Source organism: Bos grunniens, chromosome 13, assembly GCF_055505025.1.
Source record: "Bos grunniens cultivar Pamir isolate PY7600 chromosome 13, Bosgru_T2T1.0, whole genome shotgun sequence".
Classification (NCBI taxonomy): Eukaryota; Metazoa; Chordata; class Mammalia; order Artiodactyla; family Bovidae; genus Bos; species Bos grunniens.
This window is the reverse complement of record NC_141177.1, coordinates 76,679,756-76,706,832: the sequence shown is the minus strand read 5'-3', so window position 1 is coordinate 76,706,832 and position 27,077 is coordinate 76,679,756. Positions and strand designations below refer to the sequence as shown.

The 27,077-nt window shown below is 40.2% G+C and overlaps 1 protein-coding gene across 6 annotated transcripts in view; it reads left to right on the top strand.

The window, feature by feature from the left end:
* Positions 1-27,077, top strand: part of MACROD2 (mono-ADP ribosylhydrolase 2) — a 2,315,241-nt gene that overhangs the window by 80,014 nt on the left and 2,208,150 nt on the right. For all 6 annotated transcript variants that reach the window (XR_015139977.1, XM_086335015.1, XM_086335014.1 and 3 more), the window contains exon 3: positions 15,834-15,941. Coding sequence is in view for 5 of the 6 variants with exons in the window: in XM_086335015.1 (XP_086191141.1) it covers positions 15,834-15,941 (108 nt within the window). In the remaining variant the exon portion in view is untranslated. The remainder of the gene's footprint in view (positions 1-15,833; positions 15,942-27,077) is intronic.

Sequence of the window (27,077 nt, the reverse complement as noted above, 5' to 3'; positions counted from 1 at the left end):
TAACTTGAAATGATGGGGAGCTTTGTATTATGTTATAATATGTCTGTATAAAAATAGTTTCCAAAGTCTTTTCAGTACCTTGTAACCTCAAGTATACTTAGTTAAGTATAGATATTTATTAAAAATCATGATTATTTCAAAGTAAAATAAGTTATTGAAATACTAATTACTGAACATAACTTCAAGTTTATGTAGTTTGGTTTCTTTTAATGTAGTATAGAGAGAAGCTAAATATATTTGAATATGTTAATAAGTGTTCTTTTACCATATTGAAAGATTGTACCATTTAAAAACATGTCTCTAGAAATCAAAAGATGCTATATGCATGAAATTTGTTAGTCTGCTACAGAATGCTGAAAGTTGTTCAGTTGTGTCCGACTCTGCGACTCTGGGGACTACAGAGTCCATAGAAATCTCCAGGTCAGAATACTGAAGTGGGTAGCCATTCCCTTCTCCAGGGGATCTTCCCAACCCAGGGATTGAACCCAGGTCTCCCACATTGCAGGTAGATTTTTTACCAGCTGAGCCACAAGGGAAGCCCAAGAATATTGGTGTGGGTAACCTATTCCTTCTCCAGTGGATCTTCCAACCCAGGAATCGAACCAGGGTCTCCTGCATTGCAGACGGATTCTTTACCAACTAAGCTACCAGGGAAGCCCTTGCAGAATACTGGCATGTGACAATCTGCAGTCATTTACTTCTTAGTCTTTTCTGTAAAGTAAAGAGTACTAATTAAAAATAATAAAGAAAAGAAACAACTCTGTATGCAAAGTTTGTGAGGAATGGAAGATTTTTGTTGTTGTTGTTAAGGGAAAAGAGAGTCATTTTATTCTAATTTGAAATAAATGGTTAGTTCAGAATGAGAAAGAGGAAAAATACAGGAGAAAACCTGAATAGATGTAGAGTTACAGATGGTTTTCAGAAGAGGAATTTTATCTGTGATCAAATTAGTTAAGATTGAAAGAATTTATTTGTTTTTTGCTTTAAATAAGCCTAGTAATGTACTGATGCAAAATTAGAGTTGGGTTTTCTCTCTGTTAAGACAGCAAAGTTTTCTTGGATAATTAGTTGGTTCTTAGTAAGAGATCATAGAAAGATCATTGTCTTTTAAGTTCAGTTCAGTTCAGTCGCTCAGTCATGTGCGACTCTTTGCAACCCCATGAATCACAGCACGCCAGATCTCCCTGTCCATCACAAACTCCGGAGTTCACTCAGACTCAAGTCCATGGAGTCAGTGATGCCATCCAGCCATCTCATCCTCTGGCGTCCCCTTCTCCTCCTGCCCCCAATCCCTTCAAGCATCAGAGTCTTTTCCAATGAGTCAGCTCTTCGCATGAGGTGGCCAAAGTACTGGAGTTTCAGCTTCAGCATCATTCTCTCCAAAGAAATCCCAGGGCTGATCTCCATCAGAATGGACTGGTTGGCTCTCCTTGAAGTCAAAGGACTCTCAAGTGTCTTCTCCAACACCACAGTTCAAAAGCATCAATTCTAAGGCACTCAGCCTTCTTCATAGTCCAACCCTCACATCCATACATGACCACTTGAAAAACCATAGCCTTGACTAGACAGACATTTGTTGTCAAAGTAATGTCTCTGCTTTTTAGTATGCTATCTAGGTTGGTCATAGCTTTCCTTCCAAGGAGTAAGCATCTTTTAATTTCGTGGCTGCAATCACTATCTGCAGTGATTTTGGAGCCCCAAAAAATAAAGTCTGACACTGTTTCCACTGTTTCCCCATCTATTTCCCATGAAGTGATGGAACCGGATGCCATGATCTTCGTTTCTGAATGTTGAGCTTTAAGCCAACTTTTTCACTGTCCACTTTTACCTTCATCAAGAGGCTTTTTAGTTCCTCTTCACTTTCTGCCATAAGGGTGGTGTCATCTGCATATCTGAGGTTAGTGATATTTCTCCCGGCAATCTCGATTCCAGCTGTGTTTCTTCCAGTCAAGCATTTCTCATAATGTACTCTGCATATAAGTTAAATAAGCAGGGTGACAATATACAGCCTTGAAGTACTCCTTTTCCTATTTGGAACCAGTCTGTTGTTCCATGTCCAGTTCTAACTGTTGCTTCCTGACCTGCATACAGATTTCTCAAGAGGCAGATCAGGTGGTCTGGTATTCCCATCTCTTTCAGAATTTTCCACAGTTTATTGTGATCCACACAGTCAAAGGCTTTGGCATAGTCAATAAAGCAGAAATAGATGTTTTTCTGGAACTCTCTTGCTTTTTCCATGATCCAGCAGATGTTGGCAATTTGATCTCTGGTTCCTCTGCCTTTTCTAAAACCAGCTTGAGCATCAGGAAGTTCACGGTGCACACATTGCTGAAGCCTGGCTTGGAGAATTTTGAGCATTACTTTACTATCGTGTGAGATGAGTGGAACTGTGCTGTAGTTTGAGCATTCTCTGGCATTGCCTTTCTTTGGGATTGGAATGAAAACTGACCTTTTCAAGTCCTGTGGCCCCTGCTGAGTTTTCCAAATTTGCTGGCATATTGAGTGCAGCACTTTCAGAGCATCATCTTTCAGGATTTGAAATAGCTCAACTGGAATTCCATCACCTCCACTAGCTTTGTTCGTAGTGATGCTTTCTAAGGCCCACTTGACTTCACATTCCAGGATGTCTGGCTCTAGGTCAGTGATCACACTATTGTGATTATCTGGGTCGTGAAGATCTTTTTTGTACAGTTCTTCTGTGTATTCTTGCCACCTCTTCTTAATATCTTCTGCTTCTGTTAGATCCATACCATTTCTGTCCTTTATTGAGCCCATCTTTGCATGAAATGTTCCTTTGGTATCTCTAATTTTCTTGACGAGATCTCTAGTCTTTCCCATTCTGTTGTTTTCCTCTATTTGCACTGATCACTGAGGAAGGCTTTCCTATCTCTTCTTGCCATTCTTTGGAACTCTGCATTCAGATACTTATATTTTTCCTTTTCTCCTTTGCTTTTCGCTTCTCTTCTTTTCACAGCTATTCGTAAGGCCTCCCCAGACAGCCATTTTGCTTTTCTGCATTTCTTTTCCATGGGGATGGTCTTGATCCCTGTCTCCTGTACAATGTCATGAACCTCATTCCATAGTTCATCAGGCACTCTATCTATCAGATCTAGGCCCTTAAATCTATTTCTCACTTCCACTGTATAATCATAAGGGATTTGATTTAGGTCATACTTGAATGGTCTAGTGATTTTTCCTACTTTCTTCAATTTCAGTCTGAGTTTGGCAATAAGGAGTTCATGATCTGAGCCACAGTCAGCTCCCGGTCTTGTTTTTGTTGACTGTATAGAGCTTCTCCATCTTTGGCTGCAAAGAACATAATCAGTCTGATTTTGGTGTTGACCATCTGGTGATGTCCATGTGTAGAGTCTTCTCTTGTGTTGTTGAAAGAGGGTGTTTGCTATGACCAGTGCATTCTCTTGGCAAAACTCTATTAGTCTTTGCCCTGCTTCATTCCGTGTTCCAAGGCCAAATTTGCCTGTTACTCCAGGTGTTTCTTGACTTCTTACTTTTGCATTCCAGTCCCCTATAATGAAAAGGACATCTTTCTTGGGTGTTAGTTCTAAAAGGTCTTGTAGGTCTTCATAGAACTGTTCAGCTTCTTCAGCATTACTGGTTGGGGCATAGACTTGGATTACTGTGATATTGAATGGTTTGCCTTGGAAACTAACAGAGATCATTCTGTCGTTTTTGAGATTGCATCCAAGTACTGCATTTCGGACTCTTTGTTGACCATGATGGCCACTCCATTTCTTCTGAGGGATTCCTGCCTGCAGTAGTAGATATAATGGTCATCTGAGTTAAATTCACCCATTCCAGTCCATTTCAGTTCACTGATTCCTAGAATGTCGACATTCACTCTTGCCATCTCTTGGTTGACCACTTCCAATTTGCCTTGATTCATGGACCTGACATTCTAGGTTCCTATGCAACATTGCTCTTTACAGCATTGGACCTTGCTTCTATCACCAGTCACATCCACAGCTGGATATTGTTTTTGCTTTGGCTCCATCCCTTCATTCTTTCTGGAGTTATTTCTCCACTGATCTCCAGTAGCATATTGGGCACTTACTGACCTGGGGAGTTCCTTTTTCAGTATCCTATCATTTTGCCTTTTCATACTGTTCATGGGGTTCTCAAGGCAAGAATACTGAAGTGGTTTGCCATTCCCTTCTCCAGTAGACCACATTCTGTCAAATCTCTCCACCATGACCTGCCTGTCTTGGGTTGCCCCACGGGCATGGCTTAGTTTCATTGAGTTAGACAAGGCTGTGGTCCTAGTGTGATTAGATTAACTAGTTTTCTGTGAGTATGGTTTCAGTGTGTCTGCCCTCTGATGCCCTCTCGCAGCACCTACCGTCTTACTTGGGTTTCTCTTACCTTGGACGTGGGGTATTTTTTCACGTCTTTTAAGTTATCTGCTTAGAAACAAGAATTCTGTGTCTTATCAAAATAATTTCCTGTGGGTTATGTTGTTTTTATTATGTTCGTTTATAAGAACTTAAGGATTGTTTCATAGTGATCTATGATTCTATTTATTCAAGTGTTCAATCCTTTTGACATTTTTGACAACTTTCCAAAGTCAAATTCTAAACGAAATTGTGAACTCTAATTGAGATTGATGTTTCCCACAGGGGCCTTGGAAAATCTCAGAGGGTTTGTTTTTTCACCTAGTAAGAAAGAAACATTAAAAAATAATTTGGTTTATTTGATGTCTTAAATTGTGACACATTGTCAAATAAGAAATACTTAACTTTCTCTAGCTTTTATTTGTGTGGGTAAAAATTATTAATAGATATTTCAGAAGTTGTGTGAAGTTCATAGAAATTTTCCAGTACCTTTTTATCCATCATATGTCCTGTTATAATTTTGTGAGCTATAATTTGAGTTTTTTTAATTGAAGTGTAGTTGATTTACCAGGCTATGTTAATTTCTGCTGTACAGCAGAGTTATTCAGTTATATATATATATATATATATATATATATATGTACACACACACACACATACACACATGTATATATATTTCCTGTTTCCCCTTCATGGATCACTGCCTTGTCATGGTGAAGGGGCTTGCATAACTCAGTGAAGCTATGAACCATGTTGTGTAGGGCCACCAAGCACCCAAGATGGGTGGGTCATAGTGGAGAGTTCTGACAAAACTCTGGAGAAGAGAATGGCAAACCACCCCAGGATACTTGCTGTGAGAACCTCATGAACTGTACACAAGGACAAAAAAATATGGTACTCAAAGATAAGTCCCCCAGGTCTGAAGGTGTCCAGTATGCTCCTGGGGAAGAATGAAGGAGAACTACTAATATCCCCAGAAAGAATGAGGCGTCTGGGCCAAAGTGGAAATGATGCTCAGTTGTGGATGTGTCTGGTGATGAAAGTAAAATCCAGTGCTGCAAAGAACAGTATTGTGTAGGAACCTGAAATGTTAGGTCCATGAATCAAGGTAAATTGGAATTGGTCAAGCAGGAGATGGTAAGAGTAAACATTGACATCTTAGCAATCAGTGAACTAAAATGAATGGGAAAGGGCAAATTTAATTCAGATGACCTTCATATCTACTACTATGGGCAGGAATCCCATAGAAGAAATGGAGTAGCCCTCATAATCAACAAGAGTCTGAAATGCAGTACATGGGTGCAACCTCAAAAATGACAGAATGATCTCAGTTTGTTTCCAAGGCAAGCCATTCAACATCACAGTAATCCAAATCTGTGCCCAGAGCCAGGCATTCTGGAGACTGAAGTCAAGTGGGCCTTAGGAAGCACTGCTGTTAATAAAGCTAGTGGATGTGACGTAATTCCAGTCAGTCATTTCAGTCGCTCAGTCGTGTCGTGAAGGCAGGAGAAGGGGATGACAGAGGATGAGATGGTTGGATGGTGTCGCCGACTCTATGGACATGAGTTGGAGCAAGCTCTGGGAGTTGATGAAGAACAGGGAAGCCTGGCGTGCTGCAGCCCATGGGGTTGCAAAGAGTCGGACACAGTTGAGTGACCAAACAACAACAATTCAAAACCCTTAAGGATGATGCCATCAAAGTGTTGCATTCAATATGTCGGCAAATCTGGAAGACTCCCACAGTGGCCACAGGATTGGTAAAGGTCAGCCCTCATCCCAATTCCCGGGGAGGGTAATACTAAACAATGTGCTAACCGTTGGACAGCTGCACTCATCTCCCATGCTAGTAAAATCATGCTTAAAATCTTGCATGCTTGGCTTCAGCATTATTCGAGTCAGGAACTTCTAGATGTCCAAACTGGGTTTAGAAAAGGAAAAGGAACCAGAGATCAAATTGCCAGCATTTGCTGGGTCGTAGAGAAAGCTAGGGAATTCCAGAAAAACATCTACCTCTGCTTCATCGACTACACTGAAGCCTTTGACTGTGTGAATCATAATAAGCTGTGCAAAGCTCTTAAAGAGATGGGAATACTAGACCATCTTACCTGTCTCCTGAGAAACCTGTATGTGGGTCAAGAAGCAACAGTCAGAACCCTGTATGGCCAACTGATTGGTTCAAGATTGAGAAAGGAGTATGGCAGGGCTGTCTGCTGTCACCCTGTTTGTTGATACACTGAGCACATCATGAGAAATGCTGGGCTGGATGAGTTACAGGCTGGAATCAAGATAGGTGGGAGAAACATTAACAACCTCAGATATGCAGATGATACCACCCTAATGTCAGAAAGTGAAGAGGAACTGAAGAGCCTCTTGATGAGGGTGAAGGAGGAGAGTGAAAGAGTCAGCTTAAAACTAAATACTAAAAAAACTAAGATCATGGCATCTGGCCCCATTACTTCATGGCAGATAGAGGGAAAAGGTGGAAGCAGTGACAGATTTCCTCTTCTTGGCTCTAAAATCACTGTGTATGGTGACTGCAGCCGTGAAATCAGACGACGATTGCTTCTTGGCAGGGAAGCTGTGACAAACCTAGACAGTGTGTTGAAAAGCAGAGATGTTACTCTGCTGATGAAGATCCGTATAGTCAAGGCTATGATCTTTCCACTTGTCACATACGGTTGTGAGAACTGGAACATAAAGAAGGCAGAGAGCTGAAGAATTGATGCCTTCGAACTGTGGTGCTGGGTAAGACTCCTGAAAGCCTGTGAACTGCAAGGGAATCAAACCAGTCAATCCTAAAGAAAATCAGTCCCAAACATTCATTGGAGGGACTGATGCTGAAGCTGAAATTTCAGTATTTTGGTCATCTGATGCGAAGAGCTGACTCATTGGAAAAGTCCCTGTTGCTGGGAAAGATTGAGGGCAGAAAGAGAAGAGGACGTCGGAGTATGAGATGGCTGGATGTCATCACTGATGCAGCGGACATGAACTTGGGCAGGCTTCAGGAGATAGTGAGGGACAGGGAGGCCTGCGTGCTGCAGTCCATGGGGTCACAAAGAGTTGGACACGACTGGGTGACTGGACAACAACATATTCTTTTTCATATACTTTTCCATTTTGGTTTGTAATAGGATATTGAATATAGTTCCTTGTGCTGAATATAGTAAGACCGTGTTGTTTATCCATTCTATATGTAATAGTTTGCCTCTGCTAATCCCAAACCCATAGTCCTTCTCTCCCTAATTTGAGTTATTTGAACATTGTGTGTCATAGAAATAAATATTCCCTTCTCAATTGTATAAAATTTTTTATAATAAATTCTCCTCAGACCTTTGACAATGACTGTTTTAAGTCTTTTATCATCCACAGATAATTTTTGTTTTACTGTGATTCTTCCTTGAAAGCTCTTGTAGTCAGTTACAGGCAAAAGTGTGTTGTCTTTAACAAAAAAGTGGCTGTTTCAGGAATCCATGAAACGAACTGTGACAAGTACTTTGGGGTACAGCTTCTGAGGGCACTATTGCTTAAATAACGTTGAGACTATACCTCTGGATTGAGTAAGGATTTCTGGTACTAATGGAGAAGCTGACTGGTTAAAAAAAGCCAAAAAAAACACTGACCCAAGGTCTAGCAGAACAAAAATCCATTACATGAAGAAGAAAAGAGTAACCTTGTGGTTATAAAATAAAGTAATAACCTTTTGGGTTATTAAATTCCAGTGTTGCTGATTTTCTTACATATGCTGTCAATTGTCTAGTTTCTTCCAGTGTCTGGCTACAACTCTCCAAAATATTTCCAATTTTTCTACCCTCCTCCTGATTTGGCCTCATTGAGAACTAAACCTTCCCCTTTCCTGGAGCCCTGCAAGCTGAAGCTGGTGACCTGATATAAACTTCAAAGAAATCACCACAACAGATCATGTATGTTGTACAACTTTCATGCTTGCTATTGTGAGGGCCATTCAGGAAGTCTGCTGAAACACCCGATGCCATCACTAAGGACATTCAAACTGCAAAAGATGATTCAAGCCCATCATCTAGGTATCTTCTCAACTGTCTTCCCTCTGGACGCAGAAACTAGTTTTATAGTATGTACCAATCAATTATCTTTGTTTTTCCTTTTCTTTTCATAGAAATTCTCCTGATTAAATGCCTGACTGCTTGTGCCACCTCGCAAATATCCTCTACTTAACCAAGCCTCAACTAATAGTTCAGACAGTCCTTAAAGGACAAAAGGCAACCTAATGACAAATGGACTTACTTTGTTCAAAGAAGAATGTCTCTTTCTTCAGATAAGAGCAGGGACTGACAGAAACTCTCTTCCTTAGCTTAACTTTAGTCAGGTTCCTTGACTAAACAGGGCTTCCTTCCCTGGTGGCTCAGACAGTGAAGAATCTGCCTGCAGTGCAGGAGACCCAGTTTCGATACCTGGGTAGGGAAGATCCCTTGGAGTTGGGAATGGCTACCCACTCCAGTATTCCTGCCTGGAGAATTCTATGGACAGAGAAGCCCGGTGGGCTACAGTCTACCGGGTCACAAGTAGTCGGACATGACTGAGCGACTAACACAAGTCAGATTCCCTCAAACCGTTTTTTTCTAGACCCCATCCTTGCCAAACTTACATTGTCCAATTTTCATAAGAATCCTGCTTTATCAGTTTATAGAGAATTTTCCATCCTGGTCACCCTTCATGTCTAATAAAATTCTGTTCCCCTCGCTCCCCACCCAATACCCTAAATGATATCTCAGTTCAGTTCAGTCACTCAGTTGTGTCCGACTCTTTGCGACCCCATGAATCGCAGCACGCCAGGCCTCCCTGTCCATCACAAACTCCCGGAGTTCACTCAGACTCACATCCATCGAGTCAGTGATGCCATCCAGCCATCTCATCCTCTGGTGTCCCCTTCTCCTCCTGCCCCCAATCCCTCCCAGCATCAGAGTCTTTTCCAATGAGTCAACTCTTCGCATGAGGTGGCCAAAGTACTGGAGTTTCAGCTTTAGCATCATTCTCTCCAAAGAAATCCCAGGGCTGATCTCCTTCAGAATGGACTGGTTGGATCTCCTTGCAGTCCAAGGGACTCTCAAGAATCTTATCCAACACCACAGTTCAAAAGCATCAATTCTTTGGTGCTCAGCCTTCTTCACAGTCCAACTCTCACATCCATACATGACCACAGGAAAAACCATAGCCTTGACTAGACAGACCTTTGTTGGCAAAGTCATGTCTCTGCTTTTGAATATGCTATCTAGGTTGGTCATAACTTTCCTTCCAAGGAGTAAGCGTCTTTTAATTTCATGGCTGCAGTCACTATCTGCAGTGATTTTGGAGCCCCCCAAAATAAAGTCTGACACTGTTTCCACTGTTTCCCCATCTATTTCCCATGAAGTGATGATATCTCACTACCTGACAGTTCTTCAGCAAGAATTGTGTCTGTTTAACCAAAATCTTCCCTCACCCTGTAAAGTTTCCCCTTAGTGATAGTAATTTTCTTCCCACTGATCCCCACTCTGCTTCTTGGCTATAGATCTCCACTTGTATTTGCTGTATTGGGAATTGAGCCCAGTTCTATATTGAGATCTCTTTTCCCTTATTGCTGTAGTTCCTGTATAAAACCTGTTTTTTTTTTTTTTAATATGCATAATATCAATAGAATACAGTCTGGAAGAGCAGCTACTCTTATATGTGCACACTGAACAGATATTTCAGCTTTCAGTTGGTGAAAGCCTGTGAGGAACACGACATAAGTCAGTGCTTCGTGTACATAAAGAATGTCTGTGGGGGAACAATACTTGACAATTTTCTGTCCTGTTTATTACTGAAAACCCAGGGAGAGGGCGAGGGTGGGATGATTTGGGAGAATGGCATTGAAACATGTATAATATCATATGTGAAACGAATCGCCAGTCCAGGTTGGAGGCATGATACAGAATGCTTGGGACTGGTGCACTGAGATGACCCTGAGGGATGGGATGGGGAGGGAGGTGGGAGAGGGGTTCAGGATGGGGAACACGTGTACACCCGTGGCAGATTCATGTTGATGTATGGCAAAACCAATAGAGTATTGTAAAGTAATTAGCCTCCAATTAAAATAAATAAATTTATATTAAAAAAAAAACAACCCAGGATATGGGAAAAGACACATTGGAATCAGCACTGATGGAACACAGCTGGGTGAAAACGAAGGTAGTACATTGCTATTAAATATTCAAATGAAGATGTGGCCTGTAGTGGCAATTTATAGTGTTGGATTTACAGAGAGCAGTAGGTAGTCAAAAATATGCCATTTGGTTTTGGTTTATTGTTGGAGGAAATACTGATAATTATTAATACTATCAAATTACAGTTTTCCAGTACATTTATGCCTTTTTGATATACTATGAGAAGAGTTGGGCAGCAAGTGTACTGGCTTTGAGAAAAAAAGATGCTCATGTGAATTTTAAAAGGAAAGAGAGATAAAAGTATTCCTTCATGATTCTGATAATTCTGATAAAACCATTTTGAGTACCTTATTGAATGACATGTCATAGCAGTGTATGTATTAAAGATGTTGAATTGTTTGAAACTTTAGGCTTAAAATATTACCATTTTACAGTTTGCAGTTGAGAGATTAGGATTTCTTTTAAGAAAACTGAACTGTGGTATAAATGGTTTAAACTTTGATGTTTTCTAATATAATTCTTGTTTTGGGAAAAATACATAATTTATTTCCATATATCTTTTAAAGTCACATTACTGTACATGCAGTATTATAGACATAATGCTTCATAAGAAAATGAAATACTTTTTACAATTAAATGCAACTAGATTAGGAATCTGTTTACCGTGTCTCCCAAGTTGAAACAGTCCATCTTTCTGCTTTCATTTGTGATATGGTTATCAATTTAATGCCTGATGGAACTTTGAAACTCATCATTGGTGAGAAGTCTTTATAATATCTAGGTTCTCAGTAGTCCACATACCCAGAATTTTCTGACAGAACTACTAAATATTAATATTTATTATCATCTAATGATCTTTAATTGGGAATTAGAACTTTCTAGTTTGATAAAAGTGGTAAAAATAGAAGCTTGGAACTCAGGGTCTTGTGACTTAAAGTCTTTGTCATTGGGCCAGGCATTGACAGATTATAAGAGCACAAACAAAAATTTTTCTCTTTCATTGGTAAGGAATAATAATAATAAATATTGAAAATTGTTAAAAACTAGTGTGGCATTTTGAATATGGATGCTGAAATAATACTTGTCACCTTGGTAAAACCTTTGCTAAAAAAGGGAATGTATATTGAGAGCTTCAGTTCAGTTCAGTTCAATCCAGTCACTCAGTCGTGTCTGACTCTTTACAACCCCATGAACTGCAGCACGCCAGGCCTCCCTGTCCATCACCAACTCCCGGAGTTCACTCAAACTCATGTCCATTGAGTGGGTGATGTCATCCAACCATCTCATCCTCTGTCGTCCCCTTCTTCTCCTGCCTTCAATGTTTCCAAACATCAGGGTCTTTTCCAGTGAGTCAGCTCTTTGCATCAGGTGGCCAAAGTATTAGAGCTTCAGCATCAGTCCTTCCAGTGAATATTCAGGACTGATTTCCTTTAGGATGGACTGGTTGGATCTCCTTGCAGTCCAAGGGATTCTCAAGAGTCTTCTCCAACACCACAGTTCAAAAGCATCAATTCTTTGGCACTCAGCTTTCTTTATAGTCCAACTCTCACATCCATACATGACTACTAGGAAAACCATAGCTTTGACTAGACAGACCTTTGTTGGCAAAGTAATGTCTCTGCTTTTTAACGTGCTGTCTAGGTTGGTCATAAATTTTCTTCCAAGGTGCAAGCGTCTTTTAATTTCATGGCTGCAGTCCTCATCTGCAGTGATTCTGAAGCCCCCCAAAATAAAGTCTGTTACTGTTTCCCCATCTATTTGCCATGAAGTGATGGGACCAGATGCCATGATCTTAGTTTTCTGAATGAAAAATTGAGAGCTTACTGTGGACCAAATATTCAAACATTACTTAGAACATGAGTTCTAAGTGATGAGCTCATGTTCATTGTAAAGGAGCCAGTAATTTATGAACTGAAGCATGGCAAAAATAGATAACTTACCCAAGGTCACCCCTTTGTTAATTGGTAGAACCAAGATTTGAACAGTCTGGTAGAAAAGCCTGAGCTCTTCCTCTTTACCTGACTCAGGAAAATAGCACTCTAGGATTCCCTGAGGTGGTCAAGTCAGCTGTAAGGGTTTTTTATTTTGAAGTCTTCTGAAATCTTTCTCTGTTGTTTTAACATACAGTTCTCCCACATTATTCTCCTACTTATCATTATTAGTATTACTACCACCAACAAGGGGCTTCCCTGGTGGCTCAGTGGTAAAGATCTACCTGCCAGTGCAGGAGATGCAGGAGACACAGGTTCAATCTCTGAGTTGGGAAGATCCCCTGGGGAAGGAAATGGCAACCCATTCCAGTATTCTTGCCTGAAAAATTCCACAGACAGTGGAGCCTGGTGGGGTTGCAAAGAGTCAGACGTGACTGAGCGACTGAGCATGCATGCATACCATCACTAATGAATAATTCATTAGAATCCTTTAAGGAGAGAAGTGGTTGCAAAGAAGGGGATGCTTTGGAGATGAAGAGAGGAAAGATCACTTTTATGGCCACTGATTGGTTACCTTAGTCTTGGCCAATTTTTTCTTTGGTTATTGGAGCTCAGAGATGATTTAAGTGGCTTTTGGTCACAGGACTGGAAAAGATCAGTTTTCATTCCAATCCCAAAGAAAGGCAATGCCAAAGAATGCTCAAACTACCACACAATTGCACTCATCTCACACGCTAGTAAAGTAATGCTCAAAATTCTCCAAGCCAGGCTTCAGCAATATGTGAACCGTGAACTTCCTGATGTTCAAGCTGGTTTTAGAAAAGGCAGAGGAACCAGAGATCAAATTGCCAACATACGCTGGATCATGGAAAAAGCAAAAGAGTTCCAGAAAAACATCTATTTCTGCTTTATTGACTATGCCAAAGCCTTTGACTGTGTGGATCACAGTAAACTGTGGAAAATTCTGAAAGAGATGGGAATACCAGACCACCTGATCTGCCTCTTGAGAAATCTGTATGCAGGTCAAGAAGCAACAGTTAGAACTGGACATGGAACAACAGACTGGTTCCAAATAGGAAAAGGAGTACTTCAAGGCTGTATATTGTCACCCTGCTTATTTAACTTATATGCAGAGTACATCATGAGAAACGCTGGACTGGAAGAAGCACAAGCTGGAATCAAGATTGCTGGGAGAAGTATCAGTAACCTCAGATATGCAGATGACACCACCCTTATGGCAGAAAGTGAATAGGAACTCAAAAGCCTCTTGATGAAAGTGAAAGAGGAGAGTGAAAAAGTTGGCTTAAAGCTCAACATTCAGAAAACGAAGATCATGGCATCTGGTCCCATCACTTCATGGGAAATAGATGGGGAAACAGTGGAAACAGTGGCAGACTTTATTTTTCTGGGCTCCAAAATCACTGCAGATAGTGACTGCAGCCATGAAATTAAAAGACGCTTACTCCTTGGAAGGAAAGTTATGACCAACCTAGATAGCATATTCAAAAGCAGAGACATTACTTTTCCAACAAAGGTCCATCTAGTCAAGGCTATGGTTTTTCCTGTGGTCATGTATGGATGTGAGAGTTGGACTGTGAAGAAGGCTGAGCACCAAAGAATTGATGCTTTTGAACTGTGGTGTTGGAGAAGACTCTTGAGAGTCCCTTGGACTGCAGGGAGATCCAACCAGTCCATTCTGAAGGAGATCAGCCCTGGGATTTCTTTGGAGAGAATGATGCTAAAGCTGAAACTCCAGTACTTTGGCCACCTCATGCGAAGAGTTGACTCATTGGAAAAGACTCTGATGCTGGGAGGGATTGGGGGCAGGAGGAGAAGGGGACGACAGAGGATGAGATGGCTGGATGGCATCACTGACTCGAAGGACATGAGTCTGGGTGAACTCCGGGAATTGGTGATGGACGGGGAGGCCTGGTGTGCTGCGATTCATGGGGTCGCGAAGAGTCGGACAGGACTGAGCGACTGAACTGAACTGAACTGAAGCTGCCACCTCTAATCCACTACATACCTCAAAATTTCATGCTTATTTGACAGTGTCTTTGTGAATCAATAGCATTACCTCCCCCCTTGAAACAGTTGCCCATATTCATAAATAGTTAAAAACACTTGAATTTAATCATCTTTCCTAAAAATATATTAGAAAACTTTTTATATATAGCATTTCAATGTATTTTAAAACATTGACTTTATATATCTTTGTTTAATATATTTTAATATTATTTGTTTAAAATACATGAAAATACAAATTATCGTACTGCTGTAAAACATTAAAAATATATCAGGTTTTAGAAGGTAATGTCTGGCTTGTTTTAAATACACCAGCATGCTGACTGTTGTGTGCAGGACAGAACTTTTTCTATTTTAAATGTAGCAGCGCCCTCTAGAGTGAAAGGTTTATAGAATTTGATAAAGGAGATGTTTCACACCGTCCTGGGTTCTTGATCCCTACCATTCCAAGGGATAGCTTGTTACATAGCAAAGAGTGGAAACTACATTTTTTTGTTCTGAGTAAATGTTCTTTACAAGGATGCTTTTTGGGTAACTTGAACAAAATATAAATAAACTTGTTCATTATTTTGTTGGTAGTTTGCACATTTTGTTCTCATATTCTTGTGAAACCATTAGTACATAATTACGTCTTAAAATTCATATCTTTATAATGTTAATAGCAAGAATTGAACATTTCGTTGACCAATATAACAGGGCTAGTCAGGGTTATGGTTTTTCCAGTGGTCATGTATGGATATGAGAGTTTGACTGTAAAGAAAGCTGAGCACTGAAGAATTGATGCTTTTGAACTGTGATGTTGGAGAAGACTCTTGAGAGTCCCTTGGACTGCAGGGAGAGCCAACCAGTCCATCCTAAAGGAGATCAGTCCTGGGTGTTCATTGGTGGGACTGATGTTGAAGCTGAAACTCCAATACTTTGGCCACCTGACGCGAAGAGCTGACTCATTGGAAAAGACCCTGATGCTGGGAAAGATTGAAGGTGGGAGGAGAAGGGGACAACAGAAGATGGGATGGTTGGATGGCATCAGCGACTTGATGCACATGGGTTTGGGTGGATTCCAGGAGTTGGTGATGGACAGGGAGGCCTGGCGTGCTGCAGTCCCTCCGGTCACAAAGAGTCGGACACAACTGAGCGACTGAACTGAACTGAACTGAAATTTATTGAATGCCTATTATATATATGATAACTGCATTTTGTATTGAGGAATACTTGATAAATAGAGAATAGACCACATTCCTGGTAATAGTTACACATTTATTTCCATTTGTCTAATGTGTCAAAGTGTGACCCATATTGGCTCTTGTATTAAAATTGTCTTTATTAAATTAAGAATATTACTATTAATATACATTCCTTCTTTATTACAGAAGAAAATACTCAGGAACCATCACATGGGAAGAAAAGTTTGAGTGAGAAAGTTTCTCTGTATAGAGGTGACATCACATTGCTAGAGGTGGATGCTATAGTCAATGCGGGTGAGTAGTTGATATTTTGTGATGTATTTGTTATACTGTTGCCCTAAATCTGGGTTCGCGTCTTGGTGGGTATCAGGCCAAAAGGCCACAAATTGGGAGAAAGAAAGATTTATTACTTGCAGCAAGAAGAATGCTGGGGATCTTTTCCAAAGCAGTGTTTCCCAGAACAGTAAGATTGGGGAATTTTTATGCTAAGGATACTTGCATACTCATGAAGGGGCTTGAGCAGAGGAGAATTCAGCCTAGAGCTGGGGCAAAGGTTGACAGAGCCCCAGTTTTAGTTGGTTGAAGTCAGAAAAGGTCGTTATCATCTTTCCATGCTCCACCTGGATGTGGGTCTTTGTTCCTGCCTAACTCACACATTTAAATTGTTATTTGTATCCCTTAAGGAGGAACTAGGACTCCGTTTTACTGCTCAACTGTTGTTTCTTGACTGTTTCTCCTTTGTTCCTGCATTCCTTCACCTGCGGTAAGATCAGTAATTACTGGGATGTGTTCAAGGGCAAGCGTTGTTACCCAGGCTTAGATCACAAAATGACCTAGGCCACAGATGACTTCTTTAAAGTCAAGAAAGTCATGCCTGGTTCTCTTTCTCCGGGGACCCCGTACCCCATCTGCTTGCAATACAAAATATTTATTGTTTAAAAATATTTTTTCATAAATAGGAATACAAATGTTTAAGAAAAAATACCCTTCCAGAGATAGAGATGTCATGTATTAAAGACACTGAGCATTTGTTTTATGTACGTGCTGCAGTTAATGTGCTAACTCTACATGGTATCCATACTGAGTTGTAACTAGGGTACTGGACCCCTGGAAAAGTAACAGGTTGTTGCAGAAAGTTCCTTAGAAAGAACTTTAGCAGCTGTATTATTGTTGATTTAATGCTTCAGTTAATAGTTGGCCAACATAAAAGCAAGTTCATTAAGCTTTTCCTTCTTTTGACTTTGTAAAGAGATGTTTGATCTACACCAGACAGAAATAAAATATAAAGAAATTATTTCTGTAGTTTCCAAACTCTGTTGCTTGGTTTCAACCATTCATGTTTGTTTTTAATGGTTTATTTTATGATTAATGATCTTATAATTTGGGGTTTCAAACATTGGGAAATAACAATGTTAAATTTTAATTTATTTTATAGTGGTCTGTATCTTTTATATATTTTACCATGTGACTGTATATCAAGAAATACATAATGTTTGTGATTCTATAAAAATAAATATCAATAATTGGATATTTCATAATTTTAATTTGTGTTCTGTAAAGTTAGGCTCTTTGCAAGTTAAAAGGTTTAAAACCAAATGCAGACTTAGGTAAAGAGAAGCATTATTCAAAAAGATTATTACAATAAGGGGTGGAGACTTATCTCAGTAGGAGGAGGAAGAATATTGCGATAGGAAGAACCACTTTGACTATGAGATAAGCAAGCAAGCATCTCAAAGTTCAAGCAGAAAAGGACTTTTTTTTTTTACAGAGAGGCATGAACATTGGATGTGGGTGGCATGATTGGACAGTTGATCAGGGAACATTTTTCCTTGAGGCCAGCTTATTTTGGAAGGGGTCATTAAAGAGGGGTTGTTCACCTTCCATTGCTCAAGGGTAGGTCAAAGTTCAGGGGCTTGGAGGAAGGAAAGAAGCCTGAATAAAGTTTGGTCAAGTCTGGTTAACAGGCATTGATCAAGCAGAATGGTTGATGGGGACAGATAGTTTAGCAAATCATTTATGAGACAAAGAATGGGAATTTGGAGAGTCTGTGCCTTGGTCTTGTCATAGCATACAAGGGTCATTGGGAGTTTTATCTCAGTCATATGGGGAAGACTAGCTCTTTGCAGTAAGCTGTTTTCCAGAACACAGAAGGGTGGGGGTTAATTTCTTGACAGACCTTGCTTTCCAGGAATACACAAGTTAGTTGGAGAGCTCCCTGTTGTCTCAGGTTTCACTCTGGTGATGTGTAAAGTCAAACAACATAGTAGGAACGTTCCTTGGTGTGTGCCCTAAATTCCATAAATGTGAGCTTTAATTTAAAGAAATTAATTATTTAATTAAATATATATATATATATATACACACACACACATACATTGGGACTTCCCTGGTGGCTGAGACAGTAAAGAATCTGCCTGCAATGTGAAAAATGTGAAAGACCTAGATTTGATCCCTGGGTCAGGAGATCCCCTGGAGAAGGAAATAGGCAACCCACTCCAGTATTGTTGCCTGGAGAATTCCATGGACAGAGGAGCCTGGCGGGCTTATAGTCCATCGGTCGCAAAGAGTTGGACACGACTGAGCGACTAACAGTTTCACACTATCTGTACATTACTGGCTGTCCTCTGTATTGTTGTAATTTCCAGTCGTTGATCCCAGTTCTGCCATATGGAGTAAAGTTGTTGACATTTATTTCCTTAAATGCCTTAAGACTACTCTCATGAGTTTTTTCTTTCTTGTTATTAACATAACATTGAATTTGCCTTGATAGCATACTTAATAATACTAGTAATCATGGTTTTCCTTGAGTTTTGTTAACTGTATACTCATTTATCTCCCCGTTGAGGCTATCGACTGGTGTTTTTTCCACTTGTGGTATAATCTCTCGAAGTAGTGTCTTGTCCTTATGTTCTTAATAAACACCTGGTCATATGTATTTGTTAAATTGAACTACACAATAGAGTTTATAGCACCTTTGACCCATAGCACATTCAACAATGGGGACTTGAAACAGTGAACACAATTTGGCTCATTTAAGAAAAACTATTTGATCAAGAAATAAAAATAATTTTAGTGAAATAAAATGGTGCTAAAGAGAAAGCATCATTAACAGGAAAACATCCCATTACTCTTTTGATTCTTTGTCCTTGCTTGTGTAATTTTTTTATAGCTGTCACATAGTATACAAGAGTTTGACAAATTTATACAAAGGCAGGCAGCAACTCCTAAAAGCATTTGGCACTGTTGGCTTACCTCTCTGGCTGAGGTAATTATAGTTTGGCCATGCTCTGCATCTCCCAAGGACAGCCTCATCAGGAAGTTCTTAGGTACATGCAAAGAGATGCCAAATGCACAGCCTAATGACTTTATTTACAGCTTTCTGCTGTGCTGCTTTGTTTGCCTGGTGTGTCAGGAGAGGAACAGCTGTTGACTTTCAGGTGAACAAGGCGACATGGCAGGAAACTCCAGAGTTGCCTCTGGTGAGAGGGGAGTGGGAGGCCGTTTGCCCAGTCAAGCCGCCAAAGCAGCCGCGTCATCACTTTCCACCTTGTAAAGTTCTCTTCCCGTGTCTGTATTAGTGCATTGGAACGCCTGGTTGTCATGAATGAAATGATTTGATATTTAAAACTTTTTCCCAACCAGGTACTTTCCAAACTTCAATCTTGCAGTTCAGTTGCTCAGTCGTGTTCAACTCTTTTCAATCCCATGGATGCTAGGCTTTCCTGTTCATCACCAACTCCCGGAGTTTACTCAAATTCTTGCCCATTGAGTCGGTGATGCCATCCAACCATCTCATCCTCTGTTGTCCCCTTCTCTGCCTGCCTTCATTCTTTCCCAGCATCATGGTCTTTTCAAATGAGTCAGCTTTTCACATCAGGTGGCCAAAGTATTGGAGTTTCAGCTTCAACATCAGTCCCACCAATGAACACCCAGGACTGATCTCCTTTAGGATGGACTGGTTGGGTCTCCTTGCAGTCCAAGGACTCTCAAGAGTCTTCTCCAACACCACAGTTCAAAAGCATCAATTCTTCAATGCTCAGCTTTCTTTATAGTCCAACTCTCACATCCATACCTGACTACTGGAAAAACCATAGCTTTGACTAGACAGACCTTTGTTGACCAAGTAATGTCTCTGCTTTTTAATCTGCTGTCTAGGTTGGTCATAGCTTTTCTTCCAAGGAACAAGTGTCTTTAAATTTCATGGCTGCAGTCACCATCTGCAGTGATTTTTGAGCCCAGGAAAATAAAGTCAGTCACTGTTTCCATTGTTTCCTCATCTATTTGCCATGAAATGATGGGACAGCATGCCGTGATCTTTGTTTTTGGAATGTTGAGTTTTAAGCCAGCTTTTTTACTCTCCTCTTTTACTTTCATCAAGACAGTCTTTAGTTCCTCTTTGCTTTTTGCCTTAAGGGTGGTATCATTGGTGTATCTGAGGTTATTGATTTTTCTTGATTCCAGTTTGTGCTTCATCCAGGTTGGCATTTCACATGATGTACTCTGCATATAAGTTAAATAGGTAGGGTGACTGTATACAGCCTTGATGTATATATTTCCTTCCCAATTTTGAACCAGTCCATTGTTTCATGTCCCATTCTAACTGTTGCTTCTTGAGCTGCATACAGGTTTCTCAGGAGGCAGGTAAGGTGGTCTGATATTCCCGTCTCTTTAAGAATTTTCCACAGTTTGTTGTGATTCACACAGTCAAAGGCTTTAGCGTAGTCAGTGAAGCAGAAGTAGATGTTTTTCTGGAATTCTGTTGCTTTTCCTGTGATCCAACAGATATTGGCAATTTGATCTCTAGTTCCTCTACTTTTTCTACATACAACTTGAACATCTGGAAGTTTTCAGTTCATGTACTATTGAAGCCTAGCTTAGAGAATTTTGAGCATTACTTTGCTAGTGTGTGAGATGGCAATTGTTCAGTAGTTTGAACACTCTTTGGCATTGCCTTTCTTTGGGATTGTAATGAAAACTGACCTTTTCCAGTCCTGTGGCCACTGGTAAGATTTCCAAATTTGCTAGCATATTGAATGTAGCACTTTCACAGCATCATCTTTTAGGCTTTGAAATAGCTCAGCTGGAATTCTGTCGCCTCCACTAGCATTGTTCAGAGTGATGTTTGCTAAGGCCCACTTGACTTCGCACTCCAGGATGTCTGGCTCTAGATGAGTGATCACACCATCATAATTATCTGGGTCATAAAGATCTTTTTTGTATAGTTCTATGTATTCTTTCCACCTCTTCTTAATATCTTCTGCTTCTGTTAGGTCCATACCATTTCTGTTTTATTGTGCCCATCTTTGCATGAAATGTTCCCTGGGTATCTATAATTTTCTTGAAGAGATCTCTAGTCTTTCACATTCTATTTTCCTCTATTTCTTTGCATTGATCACTGAGGAAGGCTTTCTTATTGCTCCTTGTTATTCTTTGGAACTCTGCATTCAGATGGGTATATCTTTTCTTTTCTCCTTTGCCTTAACTTCTCCTCTTTTCTCAGCTATTTGTAAGGCCTCCTCAGACAACCATTTTGCCTTTTTGCATTTCTTTTTCTTGGGGATGGTTTTGATTAAAGACTCCTGTAAATGTTATGATCCTCTGTCCGTTGTTCTTCAGGCACTCTATCAGATCTAATCCCTTGAATCTGTTTGTCACTTCTACTCTATAATCATAAGGGATTTGATTTAGGTTATACCTGAATGGTCTAGTGGTTTTCCCTACTTTCTTCAACTTAAGTCTGAATTTTGCAATGAGGAGTTCATGATCTGAGCCATAGTCAAATCCTGGTCTTTTTTTGCTGACTGTATAGAGCTTCTCCATCTTTGGCTGCAAAGAATAAAATTAATCTGATTTCGGTGTTGACCATCTGGTGATGTCCATGTGTAGAGTCATCTCTTGTGTTGTTGGAAGAGGGTGATTGCTATCATCAGTGCGTTCTCTTGGCAAAACTCTATTAGCCTTTGCCCTGCTTCATTTTGTGCTCCACGGCCAAATTTGCCTGTTACTCCAGGTATTTCTTGACTTCCTAGTTTTGCAGTCCAGTCCTCCATGATTAAAAGGCATCTTTTTTTGGTGTTACTTCTTGAAGGTCTTATAAGTCTTCATAGAACTATTCATCTTCAGCTTCTTTGGCATTAGTGGTTGAGGCATAGACTTGGATTTCTGCGATATTGAATGGTTTGCCTTGGAAATGAACAGAGATCATTCTGTCACTTTTGAGATTGCATCTCAGTACTGCATTTCAGACTCTTTTGTTGACTCAGAGGGATATTCCATTTCTTCTAAGGGATTCTTGCCTACAGTAGTAGATGTAGTGGTCGTTTGAATTAAATTTTCCTATTCTGGTCCACTATAGTTCACTGATAGCTAAAATGTCAATGTTCACTCTTGGCATCTCCTGCTTGACCACTTCTAATTTACCTTGATTCATGGACCTAACGTTCCAGGTTCCTATGCCAATTATATCAAAGAAGTTCTTGCCCTGTTGCATAAGTTCTAGGGCCCACAACAGATTCCCCAACCTGAGGATCTGGCAAAGAGATTGAGAATCCCTGGGGAATTTGAAGGCCAGTGGACTTTGATTACAGAACTTCCACAGGACTGGGGAAACAGACTCTTGGAGGGCACAAACAAACCTTGTGCCCAGGAGAAAGGAGCAGTGAACCCACAAGAGACTGAGCCGGACTTACCTGTGAGTGTCCAGGAGTCTCTAGCAGAGGTGTGCATTGACAGTGGGCTGCTTTGGGGTCAGGGGCACTGAATACAGAAGTCTTGGGAACTGTGGGGTGTTCTGGCATAAGTCCTTTTGAAGGAAGTCATAACCCCTAGCATAACCCTTACCTGACCTTAGGTCACACTATAGGGCGGGAACACTGCCCCACCCATTAACAGAAAATTGGATTAAAGATTTCCTGAGCATGGCCTATCAGAGCAAGACTCAGATTCCCTTACAGCCAGTCCCTCCCATCAGGAAGCTTCCACAAGCCTCTTATCTTTATCCATCAGAGGGTAGACACAATGAAAATCACAATCACAGAAAACTCACCAAGCTGATCACATGGATCACAGCCTTTTCTAAGTTTGTGAACCTATGAGCCACGCTGTGTAGGGCCACTCAAGACGGATGGGTCATGGTGGAAAGTTCTGACAAAACGTGGTCCACTGGAGAAGGAAATAGCAAACCACTGCAGCATCCTTACTTTGAGAACCCCATGAACAGTATGAACAGGCAAAAAGATAAGACACTGACAGGTGAACTCCCCGGGTCGGTAGGTGCCCAATATGCTACTGGAGAAGAGGGGAGAAACAGCTCAGGAAAGAATGAAGAGGTTGAGTTAAAGCAAAACAAAAACCCCCCAAAACCCCCCAAAACCCAGTGGTAGATGTGACTGTTGGTGGAAGTAATATCTGATGCTGTAGGGAAATGGCATCCCACTCCAGTATTCTTGTCTAGAGAAGCCCATGGATGAAGGAGCCTGGCAGGCTACAGTCCATGGGGTTGTAAGAATCGGACACGACTTAGTGATTAAACCACCAAAGAATGATATTGTATAGGAACCTGGAATGTAGGTCCATGAATCAATGTAAATTGGAACTGGTCAAATAAAAATCTGAAGTTATGTAAATTTTGAGTTAACAGATTGAGGATTTTGTAAATATTAGCTCATAAAATTTTACTTATTGTAAGGAAGCCTGAGATTATAACTATAGAACATTTAGGTCCTTATTAGAGTTCACTGTGTCTGAAAAGTTGAACTACAATTGAAGTATTAACCACAATTAAACAGTTATTGTAAGTTTTATGCAAGCAGACAAAATAAAACTAATATTCCATTTCTTTCCATGATTTCCTTGAGGTTCTGCAGTGTTTTTCTTCTTACTGAGTGAGCACTTTGGCTTATGTTTCTTCATATTGCTTTTCCTCTTTAAAATGGTTCCTCCACCTTTTAATCAGTTCTTTTCATTGCTTCTGAAGAACTTGATGGGACCTATGAGTCTGTTGAGTAAGGCAGTATTAAAATCAAGTGTTCATTATGAATTTACTGAAATCTTAGACCTCTTATTTTGGGATAACTGTCTACTAGACAGTAGCTAGCTACAGATTACTTATGGGGTGATAGCTAAAGTTTTTGGGAGCATTGTTGTTAGCATGGAGACAGTAATGTTCAGAAACTACTTCTTACCTCCCTCTGTAGATCTCTCCCAGTACCCATTCCAGTGAGGCCAAGCAAAGGGGAAAGAATTACTTTCCCTCATTCTGTGCTTTTACTTTCCCTCCTATGTTGTGCTGGAACCTGCTGAAAAGTTTCAAAATCACCACTGTGTGGAAAGCTCAACCTGTGAAATACAGTAGAGCAGACAGGTGTGAGTATGTAGGCTGGGTGAGAGCAATTTTTTGAGGGCTGAATTCTTAACACTGGCTACAGGTTTATGTGTGAGCTTCCAGCTGTAAGAATATCAGTGTCTTCGCTTTATCCAGGGTGAGGATAGACAGAAAACAGGGTCTGTATGAGGATGGAGTGAAAGATTAAATGAGAAAGGAGCTTTGTGAGGTGTTAAAATCCTCAAAGAATCCTCAAAAGAAAATAATTGCTATGGGAATGGGTGACTTCCAGAAAATTCCCTTCTGAGTTTTCAACTTCTACTTTTGATCACTCTTGTCACTATTTTTAATGGAATATCCCTTGGAGTTAAATAGTAGCATAGTCCTCAAGGGACTTTGAGAGACTAAAATTTTCAAAAAAAATGATGGGGTAAAGTGATTGGAGCTGCTCGGGCATTTATTCCATATTTTCAGTGGTTTTATTCTCTTTCTGAGAATTCTTCAGTGCACTTAGGAAGTTTACATTTTGTCCCATACTATTCAATTGGTTTCAAAAAATGTTTTAAAAATTTTTGGGGGTGTCTGATTGCCAAAGGAATACACTTTAATATTTAAAATAGGGAAAATAAAAATACAGAAAACAATAAAACATCTCCATGGTGTTTCCCAGCATATACATCATTGTTTAAGTTCAGTGTTTTTGCTTCAGGTTATTTTCTTTTTATTCCATAGGTGTATTTTGAATTGTAGAAAATACCACTTAATTTTTTTAACACTGCAGTCATTTTTACATGTCATTTTAAATTGCTGTGTGATATTCAGTTATACACATGAATATTGATTTAAGTATTCTCTCATTCTTGGAAATTTAGATTGTTTCTTGTTTTTACTGTTATCAACAGGCTGAAACAAACATCCTAGCAGATCTTTGAAAAGAATCTTTGATTAGTCCAGAGGGAGTATATTCCTTGCAGTGAAATTATGGCAGTATGAAAGTTTTTAAACTGTTGATGTATGTAACCAAATAGCTTTATGGAAAGGTTAAATGAATTTATATCACTTAGTTAAAAGATAATGTATTTCCCCAAACTTCATCAATCTTAAGTTTAATGATTTTTTTTAACCTATGCCTTTGAACTGTACTTTCAGTTCAGTTCAGTTCAGTTCAGTCGCTCAGTTGTGTCCGACTCTTTGCGATCCCATGAATCGCAGCATGCCAGGCCTCCCTGTCCATCACCAACTCCCGGAGTTCACTCAAACTCACGTCCATCGAGTCGACGATGCCATCCGGCCATCTCATCCTCTGTCATCCCCTTCTCCTCCTGCCCCCAATCCCTCCCAGCATCAGGGTCTTTTCCAATGAGTCAACTCTTCGCATGAGGTAGCCAAAGTATTGGAATTTCAGCTTTAGCATCAGTCCTTCCAATGAATACCCAGGACTGATCTCCTTTAGGAGGGACTGGTTGGATCTCCTTGCAGTCCAAGGGACTCTCAAGAATCTTCTCCAACACCACGGTTCAAAAGCATCAATTCTTCGCTCAGCTTTCTTCACAGTCCAACTCTCACATCCGTACATGACCATTGGAAAAACCATAGCCTTGACTAGATGGACCTTTGTTGGAAAAGTAATATCTCTGCTTTTTAATATGCTATCTAGGTTGGCCACAAATTTCCTTCCAAGGAGTAAGTGTCTGTTAATTTCATGGCTGCAATCACCATCTGCAGTGATTTTGGAGCCCCCAAAAACAAAGTCTGACACTGTTTCCCCATCTATTTGCCATGAAGTGATGGAACCATATGCTATGATCTTCGTTTTCTGAATGTTTGAGCTTTAAGCCAACTTTTTCACTCTCCTCTTTCACTTTCATCAAGAGGCTTTTTAGTTCCTCTTCACTTTTTGCCATAAGGGTGGTGTCATCTGCATATCTGAGGTTATTGATACTTCTCCCAGCAATCTTGATTCCAGCTTGTGCTTCTTCCAGTCCAGCGTTTCTCCTGATGTACTCTGCATATAAGTTAAATAAGCAGGGTGACAGTATACAGCCTTGACGTACTCCTTTTCCTATTTGGAACCAGTCTGTTGTTCCATGTCCAGTTCTAACTGTTGCTTCCTGACCTGCATACAGATTTTTCAAGAGGCAGATCAGGTGGTCTGGTATTCCTATCTCTTTCAGAATTTTCCACAGTTTATTGTGATCCACACAGTCAAAGGCTTTGGCATAGTCAATAAAGCAAAAGTAGACGTTTTTCTGGAAGTCTCTTGCTTTTTTGATGATCCAGCGGATGTTGGCAATTTGATCTCTGGTTCCTCTGCCTTTTCTAAAACCAACTTGAACATCAGGAAGTTCAAGGTTCACGTACTACTGAAGCCTGGCTTGGAGAATTTTGAGCATTACTTTACTAGCGTGTGAGATGAGTGCAATTGTGTGGTAGTTTGAGCATTCTTTGGCATTGTCTTTCTTTAGGATTGGAATGAAAACTGACCTTTTCCAGTCCTATGGCCACTGCTGAGTTTTCCAGATTTGCTGGCATATTGAGTGCAGCACTTTCACAGCATCATCTTTCAGGATTTGAAATAGCTCAACTGGAATTCCATCACCTCCACTAGCTTTGTTAGTGATGCTTTCTAAGGCCCACTTGACTTCACTTTCCAGGATATCTGGCTCTAGGTGAGTGATCACACCATCATGATTTTGTTGGTCATGAAGCTCTTTTTTGTGTAGTTTTCTGTGGATTGTTGCCACCTCTTAATATATTTTGCTGCTGTTAGGTCCATGCCATTTCTGTCCTTTTTTGAGCCCATCTTTGCATGAAATGTTCCCTTGGTATCTCTAATTTTCTTGAAGAGATCTCTAGTCTTCCCATTTTGTTGTTTTCCTCTATTTCTTTGCATTGGTCACTGAGGAAGGCTTTCTCGTCTCTTCTTGTTATTCTTTGGAACTCTGCATTCAGATGCTTATATCTTTCCTTTTTCCTTTGCTTTTCACTTCTCCTCTTTTCACAGCCATTTTTAAGGCCTCTTCAGACAGCCATTTTACCTTTTTGCATTTCTTTTTCTCAGGGATGGTCTTGATGCTTGTCTCCTGTACAATGTCACGAACCTCCGT